This window comes from Eublepharis macularius, chromosome 2 (assembly GCF_028583425.1).
Source record: "Eublepharis macularius isolate TG4126 chromosome 2, MPM_Emac_v1.0, whole genome shotgun sequence".
NCBI lineage: Eukaryota > Metazoa > Chordata > Lepidosauria > Squamata > Eublepharidae > Eublepharis > Eublepharis macularius.
Window position 1 is genome coordinate 81,429,183 of NC_072791.1, and position 22,510 is coordinate 81,451,692.

Consider the following 22,510-nt stretch of genomic DNA (forward strand, 5'->3'; position numbering starts at 1 on the left):
TGGAGCAGGTGCCCTCTTGAAAGTATATATTTTGCGTACATACATGTTTAGTGAGTCAACTTAAAAGGACTCAGTGCCTTCAAAACAAGATTTCTTCATCTTTCCACTGAAGAATAATTAATTTCCTCATTCACAGTATCTTTGCTTCCTTTGCATAGGATTTTTCAGAAGAGAGTAAAAACATTCACCTCTCCTCTAACAAAAAACCAGGCTATGTTGGATTGTTTTAAAGGAGATTACGAACATTGATCACCTATTAAAATACAAGCATCCCCTTCCAGATAGCCACCTGACAGAACCACCCCTCGCCTCACTGGCAACCTCATGTCTTCCGCATGAAAAGATATGGAGTCTTTCCCATCCTCAGTGACCACACAATGGCAGTGGGCTAAGTACTGCCTTCCATCCAGGAGCCATATTAATGACTTTAAAGGGAAAAGCAGTCTCCAGGTTGGCTACTTAGCAACACAACATATGGGCTTCCCTCTCAGGTTGCCTTTCCCACTCCATTGAACTTCGAAGAACAAAAAGGAAGTCCACAGTTTCAGATCAGAATGTAAAGCGCCTATATCACTTCTCAGAGGACAGGTGGTCTCCTGTGCATGATGGCAAATAGTGGTGTTAGCTGTGCTTCTAGGAGCCTCATGCAAAACAAATGTATCCTGAGTTAGTTGGTTGACAGTTGGTGCCTGAGCTGGTGATTTATTCTCTCCCTGATGTGGTACTGTTGCAGTCCAAACAGGTGTTGTATTGGGGAAGGGCTGGGATTGGTTGATCTCTTGAGAAGAAGTTGCATTTGGGGGTCTAGTCAGCTTTGTCCTTTTTCTTCGCAGTGAAAGGAACTTTGCTGGCCACTGCACTGCCTATAGCTCCCACACCACTGGTCACTGCTGAGACGCTGCTCTTTACCAGTCCAATACCAGCTGCAGGAACACGGGTCACTGCTGTCTTCGTCAGTTCCAAGCTCTTGCTACCGACCCAAGCCATACTTCCCAGAGTTGCTCTCACAGCTCCTTGAGTGATGCTGTACAGGCCTCCAGTCAATCTCCATACCATGCTTGACTGCTGTGCCAGATGGTTTTTTGGGAAGTCTGCAAGAGGTAATGATAGGAAAGCAGAAATGAAAAAATGCTAAAAAACTTCTTTCCTAGATATTCTCCTACACAATTCCAGTTTTGTCGCATGGTTCATTACCAGCCAGTAGATACATTAGGAAGGCTACACTGGCTCAATAATATTCAGTGTCTCCACCCTCAGTGGAGTTTTGTTAGCACACCTGGACAATATTCTGACCAGCCAAGAACACAGCATGCCATTCACGATGGGGGCAAATTAAACCTATACTTACAGCTTGCCTACATCTCTTGTAAACAAGCTCAAAGGATACATAACTTTGTAACCAGCCTGAAGAGGTATGCTTACTAGATCATGACAAACACCGAGGAGAAGAATTGTGAGGTCCTTTGTTTCTCATAGTCAGGATTGGTGTCGGTCTGGCAATACCCAAGATCACATTGTTTTTTTTTTCATATGGTGATTATTCCCTGCGTGTAATGCAAGAAAGGGAATGGCCACATGGAGTTACATTCATTCTGAGCATGACTCATGTCATTCTCAGAGGTTCCCCCTTTAACCTAGAAAAAACCAAAATCTGTTTTTCTCAAAAATGAAAACCATTATGGGCAGCGGGTAGAGAAAAGTTTCACCCTTTTTTTAGCACTTTAAAGGGCTTCTTTCCATTTCTCTTTGAAGTCAAAGAGTAGTGTTGCCATACAGCTTCTCTGGGAAAGGGCAAGTGAGGGAAAATGAGGGATATGAACTTTGTGTGTCCCAGTGAAATCACTGTCACGTCTGTGCTTTTGTGCACATGTGATAAAGAGAAAGGGAGGAGCAGTAGAAGGTGTGGCACAGCAAGCAGTACAAGAACAGCAGTGTGTGGATGCTGTACCTGCCAGCTCCGGCATCACTTGATACTGCTTCCAACTGGAAGCAGTCACTGTTCTATATCCTATGCAGACTATGCCTCTCTGATTTCCTGTATGTCACACTGTAAGTTGCTTTCAGCATTTCTCTTGACTACAGTGTTAGCTATGTTTTATGTTCCAAAGCTGTGGTGGTGGAAAGTGCCATCAAGTCAGAGCAGACTTCTGGCAACCCCAGCTAGGTTGTTTGCCATTGCCTTCTTCTGCATAGTGATCCTGGTTTTCCTTGGAGGTCTCCCATCCAATTACTAAGCAAAGCCAACCCTAATTAGCTTACAAGATGTAACAAGATCAGGCTTGTCTGGGCTATGCAAGTCAGGATCTTTCCAAAGCTGCAGTAAAAATGAATACCTATCAGGGCCATACAAGCCTAATAGATCAGTCCTTCTTTTGTTCCCTCTTTGTACAACATATTGATATTCATTCAGCTGCTTCAGCAGATGCTTCCTGATCCAGCCTTTAGTGGGCAAATACTCTTCTTTCCTTCTTCATGATGACTCAGCTCTAAACCTGTTGTGTAACTAGAAATGTAACCAACATTCTTTTGGTTGGTTCAAAGTCATCAACTTGTAAGGTCACCAGCTATACCTGAAATAAGAAGCTTTCTCATATAAAGAAATAGTATAATTTTTACTTGTAATTCGAGGAATACTTGTTCAGAATCCAGCTCACCAGATGTTGTGTGAAAGATGGTCATTTTGCTCCTTGAAGAGAGAGTAACTATGCCTACCTGAAATGGGTTGGTGACATTCTTTGGAATAATTGTAATGATAAGGATCTTGCCCCGATAAAGCATTTTCTGTCTTCGGATAAGCCAGAGTTTTTGCTGGCTTTTAATTTTTTCTTACATGCCTGATTGCATATTCTTCTTTCTTTTCCCCACATAAACCTTTTCCCTTGTTTCAGAATACCAGTTTTGCCTCTCATGTACCTTATCTGCCTAAAACTACACAACTTGGATGCATTAATCCCAAAGAGAAAATAAGGGGTGGAATGCATAGAGCATATCAGTCCCAGATAATCAATTTGGGGTGTTAACCAGGTATTTGTCTGCTCTTATATGGTAGAGTGGCAGTAGCTGCTCTAGATTTAGTATCAATTTGAACCATTGACAGATTATTCTGAAGTCTGTGCAGAGCAAGATTTTGAACGTAAAACACATTCAGGCTCAACTACATCAGCCCTGCCCTGAGTCTCTGAAAGTGTCCCACTGGCTTGCTGCCTAGTTCCTCAGCAGAACTGGCTGCAAGATATGATATTGTGTTGCTTTGGGGGGCGTCTCTGTTATTTTGTCTGTATGTCTGGCATCACTCTAAATGATAAACACCACTACCCTAAGCAGAGTTAACTGCCTTCTAAGCCCCACTGAAAGCAATTGGCTTAGATAGGAATAACTCTGCCATTTGTAATCCATACTACAGTCAGATAAAGCCAGTGAGTGGAGCAGTGGAGCAAAAGATCTGGAAAAGCATGGGCACCTGACCACAGAACCACCTGCTCAGAAGGAATCTTCTCGTGGCAAAAACCTCAGAGTCCTTCTACATCCCCTTGGAAGAACCTACTATGCACTGTGTTGAATTCCACAGAGGCTTTCTGCATGTGTTCCATATGCACACTCTTATTTCATTAGCATAGATGCAGAGGAGTTAGCCGTGTTAGTCTGTGGTAGCAAAATCAAAAAGAGTCCAGTAGCACCTTTAAGACGAACCAATTTTATTGTAGCATAAGCTTTCGAGAATCAAGTTCTCTTCGTCAGATGCATCATGCATCTGACGAAGAGAACTTGATTCTCGAAAGCTTATGCTACAATAAAATTGGTTAGTCTTAAAGGTGCTACTGGACTCTTTTTGATCTTATTTCATTAATAACCCATGTCCAAATGCTGTGTGTTATTGCAGCTGTTGTGCTACTGCTTGCACAAACCGAACTGCACTAAATGCATTTCCCTTTCTGCTCACTTGCTGCTGGATACAACCCGTTCTCTCCACCTAGATGTTAATTGTTAGATGGAAATTACAATATAAAATCTGTACATAAAATTATAAGCTCTCTCCACCAGAGTCCATATTGATTTAATCTGATGTCTGTTTTCAGTATTGTGAATAGTATAAAGTGCATCTGTAAGCGCAGAAATCGGAGACCGGACTCATTGGCATCCCCAGTAGATACAGGAGCTTCTATAAGGGCTTGAGCCCCAGAACTTTTCTTTTTTAAAGAAGAAAATCAAAGCAGCTCTTGCTTTGGAGATTTAGAGAATTCTTTCTACCCTACTCTGCTGAGAGAGCTGATCACTACTGCACTGTTTAGTACAGCAAGACCAAGCAGCAGGGGGGCTTTTAGCGGGATGTGTTTCCTGTGTTCTGGGCAACAGAGAAGCTGTAAAAACGAATTGAGAGCTGCTGAAAGCCCAAATAATAATGTGACATAATGGTGCCTCTGCACAGAGCCCAGGCCAGGGGTCCTGTCAGAACTAGTCAGCTACTTGGCAGGGAGAACTACAGTGACTTTGTTAGTGCTCTAAGGAGTGCAGCTCCTAAGAGCTGAGCAGAGAGATCTTCTAGCACTTTATGCAGTCCATGGATCACCCACAGCCGGAACTCCCTGTCACAGACAAAAAGCCTGAGAAAAGCAGCTCTGTGGTGGAATTATATGGCAAGCATCCTGTTCCCAGCCATAACCAGGGACAGGAGGAATTAATAGACTGTGAAAGTCCAATCAGATGCTGTGGGCACCTCATCCACCACACCAACCCTGGCATGGGTTGTTCGCTGAGAACAGCTCTCTGTGTGTGGCTGAAGCTTGGCTGCAATCCCTTCCCTTTGAACTTCAGAAGGCAATGAGATTCAGGCTGTGCTTGCAGCAGATGTCTGCCACAGTGTGGCAACTACTGCACCTTTAAGAGGGAGCTTCTCAACAAATTGCTTGCTTAGCTGGAATGAGTCAAAATCCTTTGTTGTTTTGAACATAATATGCTGAGAAACTGATAATTCTGTTCAGAAAAAAACACCCTTTGACGTCTCTCTCCACCCCCTTTCATTTCCAGCACAGATTTAATCCAATATTGATTTGGTGAGTGGATTTCCTCTGCTAGTGAGTGAAGGGGCCTGGGAACTCTGAGAAACAGTCACTGAATAGATAATACAAGCGTAGGACCTAAGTATGCTGAATACTGTCTTGGGAGATGTCAGAGCAATACCGTCTGTGCATGCCTTGCTCATCTCACTCTATCTTTTACCAGTCCTTCTCTGCCATCCCTGCATGCTTCTGCACATGGTCATCTTTGCCAGAACCTGGTTGTGGGCCTTCGGGTGCACAGGTCATGCCTTCCAACTTGCCAGTATGTAGGACTGGCCATTTTTGACCCATTTTGGCCAGGATTGGGGCCGAAACAGCCAGGACCAGGTCAGTGCCAGGTGGGGGAGGCTCCCCCTGCGTGGCACTGACACGATCTGGGCCGTTTCAGCCCTGATCTGGGCCATTTCGGCCCTGATCCTGGCTGAAATCAAAAGGACTGGTCTCTACAATCTGAAAGTACAAGGGGACCACAGGTCCCAGAAGACCACACTAACAATATATGAGCCCTGCCCATACCCCCTTCACCCAGCTGGGATCAGGAGCAGAGCAGGTAGTAAAGCCTGCAACCCTCCTTTACCTGTCAGAATCAGGCACGGAACAGGTGACAATGCCCACCCCCGTTCATCCAGCTGGGATCAGACTTGGAGCAGGCGGCAATGCCCACCACTCCTTCACATGGCCGAGATCAGGCAGATCAGGCGTGGAGCAGATGACAATGCCCACCCCCCTCCTTCACCAGCTGGAATCAGTGACGGAGGAGACGCGAATGCCAGCCTGCCCGCCCTCCCCTTTCTAGAGCCCGTTGTATTTTTTTTCCCACAACGGGATTTGTTGCTAGTCTATCTATATTTTCTGGCCTTTTAAGGCTTCCTGGGCTGGAGTATCAATGTCTCTTTTTGCAGCTGTAGCTGTGGGCGGCTAAAACTGCAAGAATGCCAAAACATTCCACTTTCTATAAGCAATACCGGGTCAGCTTATTACCACCCTTCACTGAAGTTCACCCTTATTCCAGATTGGTTCCAGATCCCAAATTCATATGCTACTGAACTCAGACATTTTTGCATCTAAAGTGAAAAGTTAAACACTGACTTTCCCATTTCTGGGGACTATGGCTTCATTCTCACTCAGGTGGAAAACTGTGGCTACTCACAGAAAGGGGCTCACATGATAGGGATAGTTTCTCACCTGAATCCTTTCCTTTCTAGCTCCTTTGATCCAATGATCTTGAGCAGCAGAGAGGGAGCCTTATTTCTTTAAGGAAAATATGGTGGAGAGATACTTGGCCACAGCCAACATAGTCCTTTGGTCTCTGTCCACTAACAGATTATCTTTTACTACAGTTGGAGGTAATTTAGTTAAAATAGGGGCAATCAGAAATTTGCAATAAAAGTTCTAATGAGGACACTCCAAAATCATATGGGACAGGAAGTCAATCTTTTTGAAATCACATTGGCAGAGGCTGAATCCACACTTAGTGCTAAACAGTCAGAATGATAGTGCCTTCCTGGCATGATTTCTAATGTCATCATGCCACAAGAGCAGTTTCAGAAATCGTGCCAGGAAGGCACTATCATTCTGACTGTTTAGCACTGGTAAGTGTGGATTCAGCCAGAGTCAGCTCACATGGTGGGAAAAAAAAGATTCCTACATGTAGAAACCTAGGTTTTCAGGACAGTAGTTTAGATAGAAAGAGTGTGAGGCCAGAAATGCATCCTCTACACAGCAAACACTCCTTCACTGTCTCCACTTAGCTTGTCTTCAGGACTGCAATAAACCCCATAGTGAGCTGTCATGTAAGATAAGCATCGGATTTACAGTGCAAATTGGTCTCACAGACAATGCAGCGAGCTAAGCATTTTGGTGGCATGGAGGAGCCCAGATTGAGAAAGAGATACAGACAGCAGAGATGAAGACGCACAAAATAATCACAGACGCAGACACGTAGCCAACCAGGGAAACAAGTTCTGTTCCCTGGAGCTGGCTGCTGCTGCCACCGCTACTACAAACTCCCTGCCATCTGTCAAGCCTTTTCCCTTCAATCAATGACCTGGCCTTTCTGAGGGTCTCTTCAGCTTCACCTTGCTGAAAGTCAATTTAGAAGACAAGGGAAAGAGAGACAGAACCGGGGGGGGGGGGGGGTGGAAGCATCCCAACTTGTGTGACATTTCTTTCTTTTGGGTTCAGAGTGCACTGCCCACACGCCACATATACTTTCCTCTTTAGCAGGGCCTTCTGTGTCCCAGATCAATTTTTCTACAGACCCGGATAATACAGACAACCCTGCCCTATCTGACAGTAACAGAAGCACGGATTGCAAGGAGCTTACAATGAGTGACAGGACAGTAATGCCCCTAAAAGGTCTATAATTTAGCGTTTTCCATCAAACAAGATGGCAAAAACTAAATCCTCACCCTGCTCCCCATCTGCCTTTATAGCATGAGGAATAGCTACATGGGTTTTTTTGTTTTGCTTTGTAGGTATGCATATCAAGAAAGGAAAGGTAAATGCAAGGTAAAATCTGTTTGATTTCTCTCTAGGGAGTAATTTATTTTATTTCATTTATACTCCACATTCCTTCCCAATGAGAGGCTGACATCATTCCCCTCTTCTTCATTTTATCCTCATAACAAACCTGTGAAATAAGGTAGGCCCAAAATCACTCAGCAAGCTTCCATGACACAGGGGGGATTCAAACCTTGCTCTCCCAGATCCTAGTTCAATGTTTCAACCACTGCACCACACTGCCTAATCACAAATCTATTATTAGTTCAGTCCATTAATGTTCTTTCCAGAAAAAGGAGGCTTGCGAATAGGATACAGAGCCTACCAGTTCTGGGTCCCTATTCACTTTACATATTTCTCCAAATTATGGCTAGCTTTACATAAGAAAACAGCAGAAGGGCTGTTTCCACATGTCCTAAAATAGTGCCCCAATCACCAAACACTGGTGGCCTTTTTGTGGGATTTCTGATTCCAAAATGGACGCAGGCTGTTTTGCTTCCATTTTTGTGATGCTGTGAAAACTGCCTCCATCCATTTTGCAAACGGAGACATCAGAAATCCTGTGAAAAGCTGCCAGTGTTCAGTGAGTAGGGGGGTCTTTTTAAGATGTGTGGAAACAGCTAAGGATAGTACAGATCTTTTAAAATTTAGTTTGTAAGGCCAGGATGGAACCCCAAAGAGTAACCTTCTGGTTAACGTTTGAAGCCCAAAATAATGCACAAAATGGCACTGGACTTCAGGATAATCCTTGGACCCAGAATTAACTGTTAGCAAGATTTTTTTAAGCTCAAGATCGCCTTCTGATACAACTGCAACTCTGCTTTGGGCATACTTCCATGGAATGAAGATTCAGGTGAGTGACAGCCATGACAGTGATAGTGACTAGAGATGTGCACAAACAGGAAAAAAACAAACACGATGTTCATTGTTTGTTGCCATCCATGAACAGTGATTCAAGAACATCGACGAACATGACCTATTCACGAACATGTTTGTGGTTGGATGTTTGTTGGGGCTAGAATGCCCCCTATGGGACTTAGAGAGCCCATATTTGCAGGAAGTGTGCAGAAGGCTCTCCTCCAGCCATCATCCAAGTTTGGTCAAGATTGCAATACGGAGCTCAGAGTTATATGTTCCCAAAGCTGGCGCCCCCAGGAAACTCCCATTCGATACAATAGGAGCCATCAGTTGACTTTGGCCCTGTTTCAAGAGGTGGACTGCAGATCCCTGGTGGGCTCAGGGAGGTGGTGGCAGGCCACCCCACCTCCCTTTCTAGGGGGTGGGGGGTTGGTTGCACAGTACCAATAATAAATAATAGCTTGGCCTCAGAGCCTACAGCAGCCCTGGAACCAGAGGGAGGGAGTAGAGCCTAGCCCAGCACTCCCAGAAACCTGACCAGATCAGGCAGGACAGGCACTAACAATCACTGAAAGCCCTCAGCCGAGGTGCCCACTGAGCTTGGCCCCAGAGCCTGGCAGCAGCCCTGGAACCAGAGGGAGGGTGTAGAGCCCTAGCCCAGTACTCCCAGAAACTTGACCAGATCAGGCAGGACAGGCACTAACAATCACTGGGAGCCCTCAGCTGAGGTGCCCACTGAGCTTGGCCCCAATCCTGGCAGCAGCCCTGGAACCTGAGGGGGTAGATCCCTATCCCACCACACACACGAAAAAAATTCAGCTCCAATGCACTCTCCCTGTCTCTCTCTCAAAATGCCAGCAACAGCTCTCTCCCACTCCACTGTCTGCTGAAACTGAAAGCCAGAGCTGGGAGCATGGTGCCTTTTATAACCAGAGTTCCCATAGAGCAAAACAGGAGGTCTGTGGTTGGCAGTCAGAATTGCCTAACAGGGTTTGGAGTGATGAGATTGGTGTTACCATTGCTACAGAAGACCTCCCTCCCCTCTGCTCTTTGCTCCCATGTAACAAATTTGGAGCTCCACACTTGGAAGGAAGACCTGACTATCAAGCTAAGCTGGGCTTAGATTGGGGTTTCCAGGGCAACAGAAGGAGTTTAGACAGAGTTCAGACAGTCCCTGCCTACGTTGCCAAGGGAATTGATTGAAGGTGCCAGACTGTCTGGCTTAACGAACGGCTGACAAACGCAACAAACAGGGCTTGGAATGAACACATGTTCATTCGGAATGGGGCCTCACAAAAAGCTTGCTCGCAAACAGCAGAACAGGCTGTTCGTGACTTTTTTTTGTTTGTATTGCTGTTCTTGCCCATCTCTAATAGTGACTAAAGGGCTTGTGGAGGTGGGTTAGGGTTGCCAATGGCAGCTTCAGAAATTCTTGAGATTTGGGGTTGGAGCCTGGAAGGGAGAGTGATGTGGTTCCGAAAAAGCCATTTTCTCCAGGGGAACTGGTTTCTGTAGTCACTTGTAATTCCAGGAGAACTCCAGGCTCCACTTGGATGAGAGCAACCCTAATGGGGGTACAGAGGTTTTCAGTGCTGGATGAATGCTGCTGATCACTACAGTTGCACTGACTAGCGCTTGCCAACAAACTTGCCAAACATCTCAAAAGATCATGCTTCTTGATAAAGAAGCAACGGGAAGACCGTTCAAAGTGGGAGCATACAGGATTTGGTGAGGATACATGAGGAGTATGCATAAAATCAGAGGATTTCATTCTGCACACTGATATCCTCAGAAGAAAAATGACACATCTAGGCTATAATGTAGGCCTCCTGGTGCCACATAACAAATGTTTATCCTGTGTAGTTCCCCTTTAACTATTGAACTCCCTGAAAATTCTTAGGGTCCAAATGCATACTTGGTAAATAATATTTCATGTTTATATCATGTTTTTTTAACTACTCAAAGCATTTCATGTACATCATCTCTGGAGTCTTTACAACAATACAACTGGCCTTGCAGTCGTGTCATTTCAATACTGCAGATGGTACAAGGGAGAGATTAGAGATAGGAGCATATCTAGGGCAAGCCAATGAGATCTGAACCAGAGACTTCTTAGTTCAGTGGTTCAGTTCAAGTATATTTACAACAAGTGGTCATCACAAGATTTCCCAGCTCAGAGCTTCTTCTCTTACACATTGGACTTTGCTGTCTAAAAGAGACCTCCTCTTTTATAGTTGCTGTGGAACCCATTGTGAGCAAATATATTTTTCTTTTATGCTATCATGCATCTGCCTGTCAGAAGGGCCCAGGAGAGAACAGACATTCTTTTTAATCTCCCCGGAGATATACAGGCAGGTGTGCAAACAGTGTATGCACGTTCTCACTCTGTTGCTTGTACTATTCTTGCCCTTACCAGAGCAAGTATACCCTTACAAAAAAGATAGGGAAATCCAAGGGTGTATGTAATACAAAGATATTTATTAAAATAAATCCAAGCATTTGCGTTTGAACCTAGTATGCTTTAAAAAAAAAAGAAATTCAAGAGATGTGCTTCCACTTGTGCAAGATCTTGTGGCCTCTCTTGCATAAGCTGTAGAACCCACTTATTATGTACTGCCTCTTGCACGAGCATTTGTGGAATTGCTCAAGTGGCATGGTCTATTTTCCTTCCTTTTCTGCTCATGGAACTTTGGATCCAAGTCTGTTGGTCTGTGCTCACTGGTGATTCCCTACCACATCAGCTTTAACTTTTGTGACATGTATTTTGCCATACATGCAATGGATGGGCCAAAGTGCTAAGAGGAGTAAATAATCCAATCAGTACCCCATGCCCTCCCCATGCACACATCAGAATCTGAAGGATGCTTTTAACTGGGCTTGCAAAGTAGTGCGGTGGCTTTTCACAATGTACACAGACTAAGGAAAATCTGGAAAACCTGTCACAAAAATGGAATGGAGGGGGAAAACAACTGGACTACAAGATACACCCATTGAAACATCTGGTTCCCAAAACGCCACTGGACCCATAATTAGACTACTGGAAAATCTTGATTAAATCCTCTGATAAATTTCTGCCCAGGTGAAATATCTAATGGGTGACAGATTCACACAGCTGCCTTGGGGACAATGTATTTTTAACGTCCCTCTTAGTGTCTTTCCAGAACATAGGACCCCTGTGTGGCAAAAACAAATGGATACAGTTCAGCAAGATGCCATTTTTAGTCATTACCATAAAAGCAGTTTCCAGTATCTGAAAATTCCTTATTGTCCTAAACCTTTATGCTGCTTTTTAATATTAAAGGCTGTTCTCTCCTTCCAAGACAGAATCCACAACAAGAGCCCAAGAAATACTAAGATCACTTCTTTTTTGTGAGTTACCCAACTAGTTTTATGGTGGAAATAGACTCCTAGGTATCTAAAACTTTTGACCTGTTCAATCACTCTCTTATATTCCACTTAACCGGTTTCCAGGTTTTCCCAAAAGCCATGATTTTGGATTTATCAAAATTTAAAGTCAATTTGTTCAATTCACAATAGTCTAAAAAGCGAGATAACATCTTTTTCATTCCTATTTCTGAGACAGACAGGAGCACTGCGTCATCTGCATACAAAAGCAGCAGAACATGCATTGTTCCTAGTTTTGGATTGTGACCATCAATTCCTTTCATAAAAGGGGGCCAAGTCATTTTAAAAAAGATTAAGTAATATGGGGGCTAAGATGAACACTTGCTTAACTTCAATATTAATTGGAATCTTAGGAGTTAGATCACCGTCCTTGGAGCATCTAACTTGACATGTGGTTTTGGAATAAAGCTTTTTAATCAACAAAAGCAATCTCACCTCAATCCCCATGGCCCTTAGTTTCTTCCACAGAAGATCTCTATCAACAGAGTCAAAGGCCCCCTTAAGATCTAAAAAAGCGACATATAATTTAAGCCCTTTCTCTTTTGTATATTTATTCACCAAATGACTTAGCACAATACAGTGATCTAGGGTTGACTTCCCCTGACAAAAAACAACTTGTTCTGGGCCTAAAATCTATTGTTCTAATATCCACAATTTAAGTTTGTTTGCCAAATATCTTGCATACAACTTCCCAATGGTGGATAAAAGGCTAATCGGCCTGTAGTTACTTGGGAGTTGACAATCACCTTTTTAAAATATAAGAACCACTATAGCATTCGTCCATGCTTCAGGTATTAAACCTGACTTATCAATAGCAGTGAACAAAGTGGCTAAAAAGGGTGCCCACCACTCTGGTAATGCTTTAATAGCTTCAGGTGGGATTGCATCAGGCCCAGGGGCTTTGCCCGGCTTAGTTAACACGATCAAAGATTCAACCTCTGCAGCCTGTACTGGCGGCCATTCTACACAATCGTCCAAGCTATAATCAGGTTCTTCTACGATGTTAACTCTATTCACCTGAAAGATCTTCAAGAAATATTCATACCAGGCATTTACTGTTATTGAACTATTTACAGAACCATTCTTGCTCATAGAGTTTGAGATCAATGCCCAAAATTTCCTTGTATCGTTATTTATTTTGGTTTGGAGGAGGGGTTCCCAGCACTTCTGCATAAAGGCTTTTTGCTTATCTTTGTATAATTGGTGTAGAACAGTTTTAAGCTCAAAGTACTCCTTTGGGAGACACTCTAGGTTCAATTCCCTGTACTGATGATAGACAAAACGCACTTGGGCCTTCATACAATGGCATTCTCTATCAAACCAACCTCTCATGGATACCTCCCTTACTCGCTGTTGCTGCTCAGGCTGAGACCTCAAAGCTTCAGAGAGTTGGAACATAATTTTATCATACTCCTGAAGCAGTTCAGATGTCTGGTTCAAATTCCTAGCTAATGAGACGAATTCCTCTAAAATATGAGAGTCCAGAACACAAGCTGCCATTTGGGCAGCCTTATTAGAACAGTGAATTCTGGGCATCCTATTTATCACCCTTCTGGACTCATCTTTTGGATGTTTCTGCCCTTGAGAGGGTGAGGGGAGATTTAATGCTAAAGCCAGGGGAAAATGATCGCTTTCTACCCGTTAGGGCAGGGTCAAATAAACTCTGGGTATGGGAAGGATAAAACTGGTGCAGTCATGTGCAGTCATCTGTCACTGGCTCAAGATTTTGTCAGTGCATGCAAAAACCTTGATTGGATAGGCATCCGTGCAGGATTATCAAAGGGCTACCAAACATAAGCCAAATTGTCCCTTAGTCTTATACAAATACACACACAATGACATAATTTGCTAAACTGGATACAGAATAGATCAGAGTGTAATCAGTATTTTTCATCCACTGATTGACCTGTACATCTTTGGCATTCACAGGACCATTCTGTTAAAAAGTTAGTTCTTCCTACAGTACTCTACTACTTTACTGGCGAACAAGCTGAATGAACTGAGAATCAGGAAGTTCCCAGTTTAAATCTCACTTCAGTCATCTTGGTAGATGGCCATAGGCACCTCCTTTTCCATCTGCATTATGGAGATAGAAACACTGGCCTACATTACAGGGTTTCTGTAAGCTGAGAATGTACATAAACTGCTCTGAAAATTGTAATAATCCTACTATATAAAAGGCAAGCCGTATTGGCGATGACTCACTTTTTATCCTCGTGCAGGCACATTGCTGACAACGCTGGCCTCGAGGCAACTCTTAAGTGCCCGCTTGCCACTGGGAGGGGGCTTGCCGAATTGACAGTCTAAGCACTCCTCCCCATGCCTCCCCTCAGCACCCTCCCACTTTGGCCTCTAGGCCACTGTGAAGCACCCACTTGCCGCTGGGAGGCCCCCCCGAATTAGGTTTCTGGAGCATGTATTTTTTCACACAATGGGTGTTGTTTCTAGTGTTATATAAAAGCTAAGATTTTGAGACATTACTTCGTATATAAAAAAAGAATTTCACCAACAGTTCTGTCTCCTGAGATGCTGTATTCAAAAACAGCACTGTGTACCTATTTTGTGACATTTATTTGCATGCATGTCAACTCAAGTTTCTTTAGAAGTCTTGAACCTCAGATTTTTTATATTCTGGACTTGGATGCAATGCTTTGGAGAGGGCAACAAAACCTTGTGGAATAACAGTGGCTACTTCCCCACCTGAAGGCTAATTAATACAACCATTTCTCAGGCAAAAGTATCGCCACATGCCAAAGTTTCTTCCAAATAGTGATACAGCAAAGCTCTGGTACAATATCTAGTTAGGAAAAACTACTGCAAGGAGGAGGTTTTCAAGACCTGATAACTTATAATGTCGCGGTGTGAAGAGGCTTGCACAAGGTTTTTGCATATGTATATTGAAGGGAAAGGTCCTCAGATGGTGAGCCTTCTTGAAAATACGCATATAAATAGTCCCTTCATTCCAAACAACATAAAGGACAGCATCTGGTAAGTAGTGGCCTGAGGACCAAATTACACATGGCACTGAAGGTCTGGATCTCCTGACATTAAGTTTAAAAAACAGTTTGTGTCCATGTGTAGATCAGGATTGTGTGGCAAGGAGGGTGAACTCTTTCCATTGTGCTATTTTTTTAGAAGGGCTCCCTCCCAGCTGCTATGAGATCCAGTTGCTATAATGTACCTCTCTCACTCCCAATGGTGTTATCTGTTCAGGACCTGGAATGTCTTCCAGTGAAATGGTGTGTGTATAGAGGATGAGTTAATCCTACTTTGCAGCCCAATTCAGATCATTCCACTTATGGCTGCTTCCTTAAATGTTTGGAAACCTATACACAGAATCTCAATGGTCCTCTGAGCTTCTTGCATATTGTTCAGAGATTAAATATAGGGCCAAACTAGTCATGACATTTTACACAAGTTCCCAACAGGGACTGGAGGCAATTTTGCTGCAAACCCTGCAAACCCTGGTGGCAATTCCACGTAAAAGCACTACAGAGGCCTGATTTGGATCAGGACCAAAGTATGGGGGAGGAAGGGACATTTTGGGAGGCCTAAATGACTTTTTTGGGGGTATTATTTGCTTGCACATGTAGTCCCCTGGGACCATTTTAGGAAAATTGTGCAGGGGATGGCAGGAGCCCCTTACCACCAACACTGTCCCAGACAGAATTGAGCCCCTGCAGTGCTGCTAAACAGGGTCCTCACGAGGAACTCACAACTGGAGTATGGCTGCAAGACCACATAACAAACATCACTTCTAGTTTGGCCTATAGTCCCACAAGAATAAAAATCTCTGAGACATAAATTAAAGTTGGTTTTGTTTTGCAGCAGCAATACTAACTTCCTCTACAGGTAAGGAACTTCTCTGTGTTTAACTGAAAAAAAATTACAAATATTGGCATATGAATTCTATCAGATGACCAGCATTCACAGATAATTTTCTTAGGGCTCATAGACTGTCCAACTAGGGGCTGATCCATAGCAAATTTTAAGAGAGGTGGAGGAACCATAGAACCCACTTCCCAAAGAGGCAGACACTTTGCAGTCTTCTACTCTGCAGTTAGAAGTTTGCTCAGGGCAATTTTGCCTCTTTTTAAAGTGGAAATTTGACCTAGGTGTGACAACAGAGGTTATAGCAAAGTACTGCTTGCAGGATACAGGTCCCTGTTGGTCTACCATTAGAATAGTTTTAGCATTGAGGGGGAAAGGCTGAATGAGGAATATGAGGGGAAACATAGCTGATCAATTCCATCAGCAGGAAGAAAAACAGAAAAAGTGTAAAATCTACTTAAAAGCTTTCAACAGTGTTGAAAATATTGGCCAGAATGCCTTGGCATTTGCCATTTCCATTGACTTTGTCTGGGTCAATATAAAGCGACTCTGAAAAACTTGCCACATATTGCTAAATACTAATACCACACATTTAAGTTCAATTCTTGAGATGCCTCGCCAGAAACCTGTCATTTACTAGTGTTCAATATGTAATTTTGCTAAAATGTAGCTCAGAATCATGCCCTGACACTATTACATCTCAGCAGTGAGGTATATTAAGGCAAAAGCTGTAATTAACACAACAGAATTCATTATTCACGCTATTCTGTACTTGCATTATTCTGTTAATAATTAGCAAAGGCCCAGAGCAGTCGTGACTAGACATGGGCATGAACCAAAAAAAATTAACAAACCCATGGTTTGTGGTTTGGTGCTGCCGCCGAACCCAAAGTCATGAACTGCAAAGGGCTTTTCCTGCTGATGAACTGATTCGAGGTATGTGGTTCGTGGGACTCAGAATGGCCCCCGTTGGACTTAGAGAGCCCATATTCACGGGGAGAGTTGAGCAGGCTCTCCTCCAGCCAGCATCTACGTTTGGTCAAGATTGCAATAGGGATCTTGGAGTTATACCCTCTGCAATCCGAGCCCCCCAGGAAACTCCCACTCGATACAATTAGAGCCACCAGTTGATGTTGGCCCAGTGTACAAGGGGTGTACTCGAAGGTGGACCACCTCCCCTCTAGGTGATGGGGGGTCTGGCCGCTCGCCGGTGGCACCCCCCATGTGCCCACCCGCCAGGCCTCAGAGGAGCACGCTCTTATTCCCAGCGCAGGCCGGAAGGTGGGTGATGATGGCGGCTGCCAGGCCTGGTGGGCACGGGGAGGCAGGGGGTCTTGGAAGTGGGAAGAACCCCCAGCAACCACGGGGCCTCATTCAAGGGTCTGATTGAGGAATATTCTGGTGGCAGCCAACATCACCCACCTTCCTGCCCTCGCAGAAAGGACAGGAATGGACAGGACCGGGGAGGTCATTGGGAGGGGTCGGAGTGGTCTCAGAGAGGGAGAGGTGTGAAGAGGGACTGGGAGCTTGACAGGGAGAGGAGGAACAAGACGCCCCAAACACCCACCCTGTCGGATTGCGCAGGCTGCTGTGGCAGAGGCTTGTCCGCCCCTCCTGTGTCGCAGTGGAGGCTGTCACCAACATCACTCACCTTCCAACCTTCATGGACAGGAGATGAATCGCGGGACCCATTCCCACCATGCTCAGAGGGGACAGCAGGAGCCTAGGATAGTGGGCTCTGTGCTGTGCAACCATATGTGCCGCAGCTCCGGAGCTGCCCTACGTGCTCAAAAAACAGAGCGTCAGAAAACATCCACCTTCCTGCTTTCACAGAAAGGATGGGATGGGCAGGACAAGTTGTGGGGAGGGGACGTTTGGGCACCATCCAGAGAGGGAGAGGTTTAAAGAGGGAATGGGCAGTTGTCTGGGAGAGGAGGGCAAAGGGTCACCAGCCATGGAAGCAGCCCCGAGAACTGAGGGAGGCTTGAGCCCACTGTGGAGGAGCTGGGCCTACAACCCCAGGGTGGCTCAGAGCCTGGGTAGGTCCAGGTCCATGGAAGGGTGCCCCAGTAGGTTGAGGTTCACCTTTATGAAGGTCAACATGTCCACCAAGTCCGGGTGCAGATGTGCACGGCGGGGACAGAGGAGGTCTCCCAGGTGGGAGAACACCCGCTCGCTCTGCACGCTGGTGGGAGGGCAGGACAGGATGTTTGTTGTGAAGATGGACAGGTCCGGCCATACGGCAGATTTCCTCACCCAATACTGCAACGGGTTGGCATGGGGGGGCTCGGGGGGCTCAGCAAGGTACTCATGCACCATGGCCCCCGCTGAGTCCTCCAAGAGAGATGCACACACCGTGCAGCAGCCAACCACGCAGCTGACCGACAAAGCCCAGAGATCGAATGGGGCCGTTGGGGTGGGTCTTCCCTGGTGTGGCTCTCTTCCCCCCCTCCCCCTCCCCCTCCTCCTCCACCACCTGCCCCTTGCCTCTGCCCAGTTTCTTCTGTTCTGCCTTCTCTCTCTGGAAACGGAGCACCACTGTGCGGAGCTCCTTTTTCCAGCGCTGCATCTGACCCCCCTGCGTGGCGATGCTGCCCTTGATGCGGGGGTCACAGAGGGAGGCCAGTTGGTATGGCACCTCACGGCATAGAGGACGCAAATGCTCAGCCAAGCAGGCCTGAATCCTCCAGACAAAGTCCCGGACCCTGGGGAGCAGCTCTTGCTCATGCTGGAGCTCCCTGCCCTGAAACCAGTCGAGGCTGTGGATCAGAGGGATGACTTGACTCAGGCTGGCCTCATAGGAGCACAAGATCTCAGTTGCATCCTTGAAGGCTTTCAGTATCTGGGACATCTGGGCAAGGACTCTCCATTCCATGGAGCTGAGGCTCAACTCCTCTCCCCTCCTCAGAACATGCAAAGATGACAGGATGTCCTGCAATGGGCCCTTCTGCTCCACCAGATGACATATCATGTCGTAGGTGGAGTTCCAGCGGGTGGGCAGGTCCTGGAAGAGTTGGTGCTTGGGGTCCCCTCCCTCCCCCTGCCTCTGGAACAGCTCGCGGGAAGAGTTTATGGTGCGGGAGAAGTGGGAAGTGATGTGACGGCAGCTGTCCAGCAGATTGTGCATCCATGAGGTACCCTCGTCCCAGCTGTCCCTCGGCTTGCTCCCCAGCCCGAGCATGTCCCTCATCACAAGGTGCAGCTTGTGCACCATGCACACCAGGCCCAGGAGGGATGCCTCTTTCAGGGCTGCCAAAACGTTGGCTCCTGCATTCGTCACTATGAAGCCATGGACAAACCCTTCCACCCCGGATGTCCACTCCCTCAGAGCTGCCTTTACGGTGGTGGCGATGTTCTTCCTGGTGTGGACCTCGTCCATCCCCCGGGCCTGGAGAAGAACTGCCCTGTAGCCTGTGTCAAGCTGGGCACCTTTTTACGGCTGCCAGATCTTGGCCTGGGGAGGCGGAGGTCCTCTGGTTGCCACCAGTGGGCGGTGATGGCAAGGTACCCATGATGGCAGCCACTCCACAGGTTGGCCGTGAAGTGCACTTTTCTGCCTTGGGCGGCCGACAGCTCTCTGCACACCATGTCTCGCATTGACTCGTAGAGGGCAGGCACGACTTGACGCCCAACGGTGTGCCGTGATGGCATGGAGAGCCATGGGGCAAAGTGCTGGAGCAGCAGTTGGAAGCCCATGCCCTCCACAACCGATAGGGGGAAGCCTTGCAGGGAAATCGTCTGCGCCACCACATGAATGCCCACCTCCTGAGCCCTAGACCTCACCCTTTTCAGCGGCACCACCTCCGACCCCGATGGAACAACTTCCCCCAGGGCGGCCTGCCTGACCCTTCCACTCCCACCAGCAGCACCCTTAGGGCAAGGCTTCTTGCTCAGGGTGCATTCTGGTGACCCTCCCACCGATCCTGGATCAGGTGAGCTGGTGGCCCTCAGTCTCCCCTTGACAGATGTTTCACTGCCTGAGGACGGAGACCACAGGCTTGGGTGGTGCCTCTTCAGGTGCCTAGTCAGGGTCGTCGATGACAGGTGCTTCAGGTCATTGCCCCTGTGCACCAGGCCATCACACACACAGCACCGCACCACATGGGGGTCAGTCAGAAGGGCCCGAAAGTGCCTCCATACATTGAGGTTGAACTGTGGCCCACTAACAGTTCCAGGGGAGGGAGGACGAAGGGTTACTGGCTGTGCCATGGAGCTGGCAATGGAAGACGGAGTGATGGGTGGACTGCAGGCAGGGACAGCACTGGTAGTTTGGGATGGGGATGGGCTGGATGTTTCCTCGAACCCCAACCATTCCTCCAAGGATCCCTTGGCTTCCTCCTCCTCAAACATTTTCAAGAATTATGGTTGTTGTGGGTTTTCCGGGCTGTATTGCCGTGGTCTGGGCACTGTAGTTCCTGACATTTCGCCAGCAGCTGTGGCTGGCATCTTCAGAGGTGTAGCACCAAAAGACAGAGATCTCTCAGTGTCACAGTGTGGAAAAGATGTTGGCAGGTCATTTGTATCTACTCAGGAGGGGTGGGGTTGAGCTGAGTCATCCTGTAAGGGTTTCCCAGGGTGTGGAATGCTAATGGTGGGAGGCTTCACTGTATCCTGAGGAGGTTCTTTTGCATATGGATTGGTGCTTGATGTGCTAATCTTCTCTGCAGGGCTATTGTTGAGTATAGAGTGTTTTGTTAGCCTGGTGTTTTTGAGACCTGGAAACCATGCTGAACATAGCCTAACTCAAACAGGGCACAGTATCTGATTCCAGGACACCCATATACTGGACAACACTTCCAACTACTTTGTCAGACTGCACAGGGAAGCCACTGAAATTCACAAACATAAGCAAAACTTCAACAGGAAAGAAGAAACCTTAAGAATGAACAGAGCATGGTTTCCAGTTCTGAAACACACTGGAACCAGAGGGATGGAGGGAGGGAGGGACTAGAGCCCTAGCCCACCACTCCCACAGACCTGACCCAATCAGGCACTTACAGTAATCAATGTGAGCCCTCAACTGAGGTGCCCACTGAGTCAGGCAGCAGCCCTGGAACCAGAGGAGATAGATGCCTATCCCCAAAATCCAAGCTCAATAAAACTCTCTCTGTCTCTCTCCCCAAAGGCTAGCAAGTAGCAAGCAACAGCTCTGTTACACTCCACTGCTCGCTGAAAGTGAAACCCAGCCAGGGAGCCCAGTGCTTTTTATAAGCTGATGTCCCATTGAGCAACACAGGAGGTTGTGGTTGGCCATCAGAGCTGCCTATCAGGGTTTGCAGGGATAAGATTGGAGTGCCCATGGCTACAGGACACTCCCCTGCACCTCCCTCCCCCTGGTGTCTTCTCCCAGGTTGTAACCACTTTGCAGCTCCATGGTTGGAAGGAAGACCTGCTGATCAAGGTAAGCTGGGCTTCCATTCGGTTTTCCAGGGTGACAGAAGGAGTGCAGACAGAGTTCAGGCATTCCCCTGGCTCCATTTCCAAGGGAATTGATTGATGGTGCCTGACTGTCTGGCTTCACAAACCGTGGAAGAACACAATGAACCGGGCCTCTAATGAACGCTGGTTCATTGGCCATGGATGCTCATGAACTGTCGGATTGCGAATGGATGATTGGGCGGTTCGTGGGTTTTTTACGTTCTTAATGCAGTTCGTGCCCATGTCTAGTCGTGACTCTGGAAGATCTGTGAATGGATCTTCCTAGCTTTTTTTAAGGAGTAGAGCTTTGGACCAAGTTCACAGACCACCTTTCCACCTGTGGTTTTTTCAGCTGAAATTGCCTCCACCGTGTTATTAGCCATGAAGTCGAAAAAACAACCTAAGAGAAGACTTACATCTTTGTTTCCTTCCAGGTTAGATTGTCAGGTGGGAAGAGGAGGTTGGTTTCAATTGGTTAATCTGTGACTCAGATCCAAACTGATATCCTGCATAATTTGTATTGCTCTTCTCAAAATGGCAGGAAGATGAAACCATGGACATCCCAGCATCAGGTCTATTTTGGTCCTAAAAGCAGGAACAACACAATGCCTACTAAAAGACGACTATTAGCCATTTCTTCCTAACAAATTAACAGTGGAATCCTAAAGAGATTAGGATTTCACTGTAAAGCATTGAGTCCCCTGCAGAAAATGTCCAAGAGAGCTGAGAACATCAGATACATTCAGAGAATGAAAATATACTCTACTAAGCAGCTAAATTAAAGAAATCCTCCTGTCTCCAGGATCAAGGCATGATCTTGCTGGGGATGTGATAGATTGCTTTGCCTGAAGGGACCAAGAGGTTAGATGCTTGTTCAGCAATATTGATAGCTAACAATATTGTTGCAAAAGCTTAATTCATGTTAAGAGGAGGGTTTGACAATTCATTTTTTTAAAAATAATTTTATTCGATGGGTCAATATATTATCAGATTAAAACACAAATACAATCCATTTTAATTCCCCTAGATATATTTCCCCACCCCTCCCCCCTCCTCCCTTTTCCCTGTTGACTTCCAACAGCACTCCAACCCTCCGTTATTAATATCCCATAGTTTCTATACTATAGTTGTTCTTATCTTGTTATTGGTAAAGATCTTAACTATATCTTATCCTACTTAGTATCATTAAGACCTTTCGAAAGACTATAATTGTCCCTTAACATCCCATTTCTTTTCCATATATTTTTTCAGCTTTTTCCAGTCTTCCAAAAATATTTTTGGATCTTGATCTTTCAAATTTCTTGTTAATTTGTCCATTTCAGCCATGTACAACAATTTCCTTGTCCATTCTGAGGGTTTGACAATTTACAAGCAGAACTTCCAGTTTATCATAAACATCAAATCAGAGACAAGACGTGTCAGTTCAGAAGATGCACAAA

General features: G+C 46.0%; 1 protein-coding gene across 1 annotated transcript; it reads right to left on the minus strand.

Annotated features, from left to right (window-relative positions):
- Positions 1 to 804: 804 nt before the first annotated feature.
- Positions 805 to 18,504, minus strand: LOC129323423 (transmembrane protein 263-like). Its single transcript, XM_054969955.1, has 2 exons — positions 18,297 to 18,504; positions 805 to 1,091 (listed from the first exon to the last, which is right to left on the minus strand). The coding sequence occupies exons 1-2, from the start codon at positions 18,502 to 18,504 to the stop codon at positions 805 to 807; spliced, it is 495 nt and encodes a 164-aa protein (XP_054825930.1).
- Between the last annotated feature and the right edge of the window lie 4,006 nt (positions 18,505 to 22,510).

Coding starts and splice junctions, on each gene's coding strand:
- LOC129323423 (XM_054969955.1), bottom strand. CDS start 18,504: ATGTCCCAGATACTGAAAGCCTTCAAGGATGCAACTGAGATCTTGTGC. Junction 1,092..18,296: donor GCATTTGCGTCCTCTATGCC/GTGAGGTGCCAT, acceptor TACCTCTTGCAG/ACTTCCCAAAAAACCATCTG.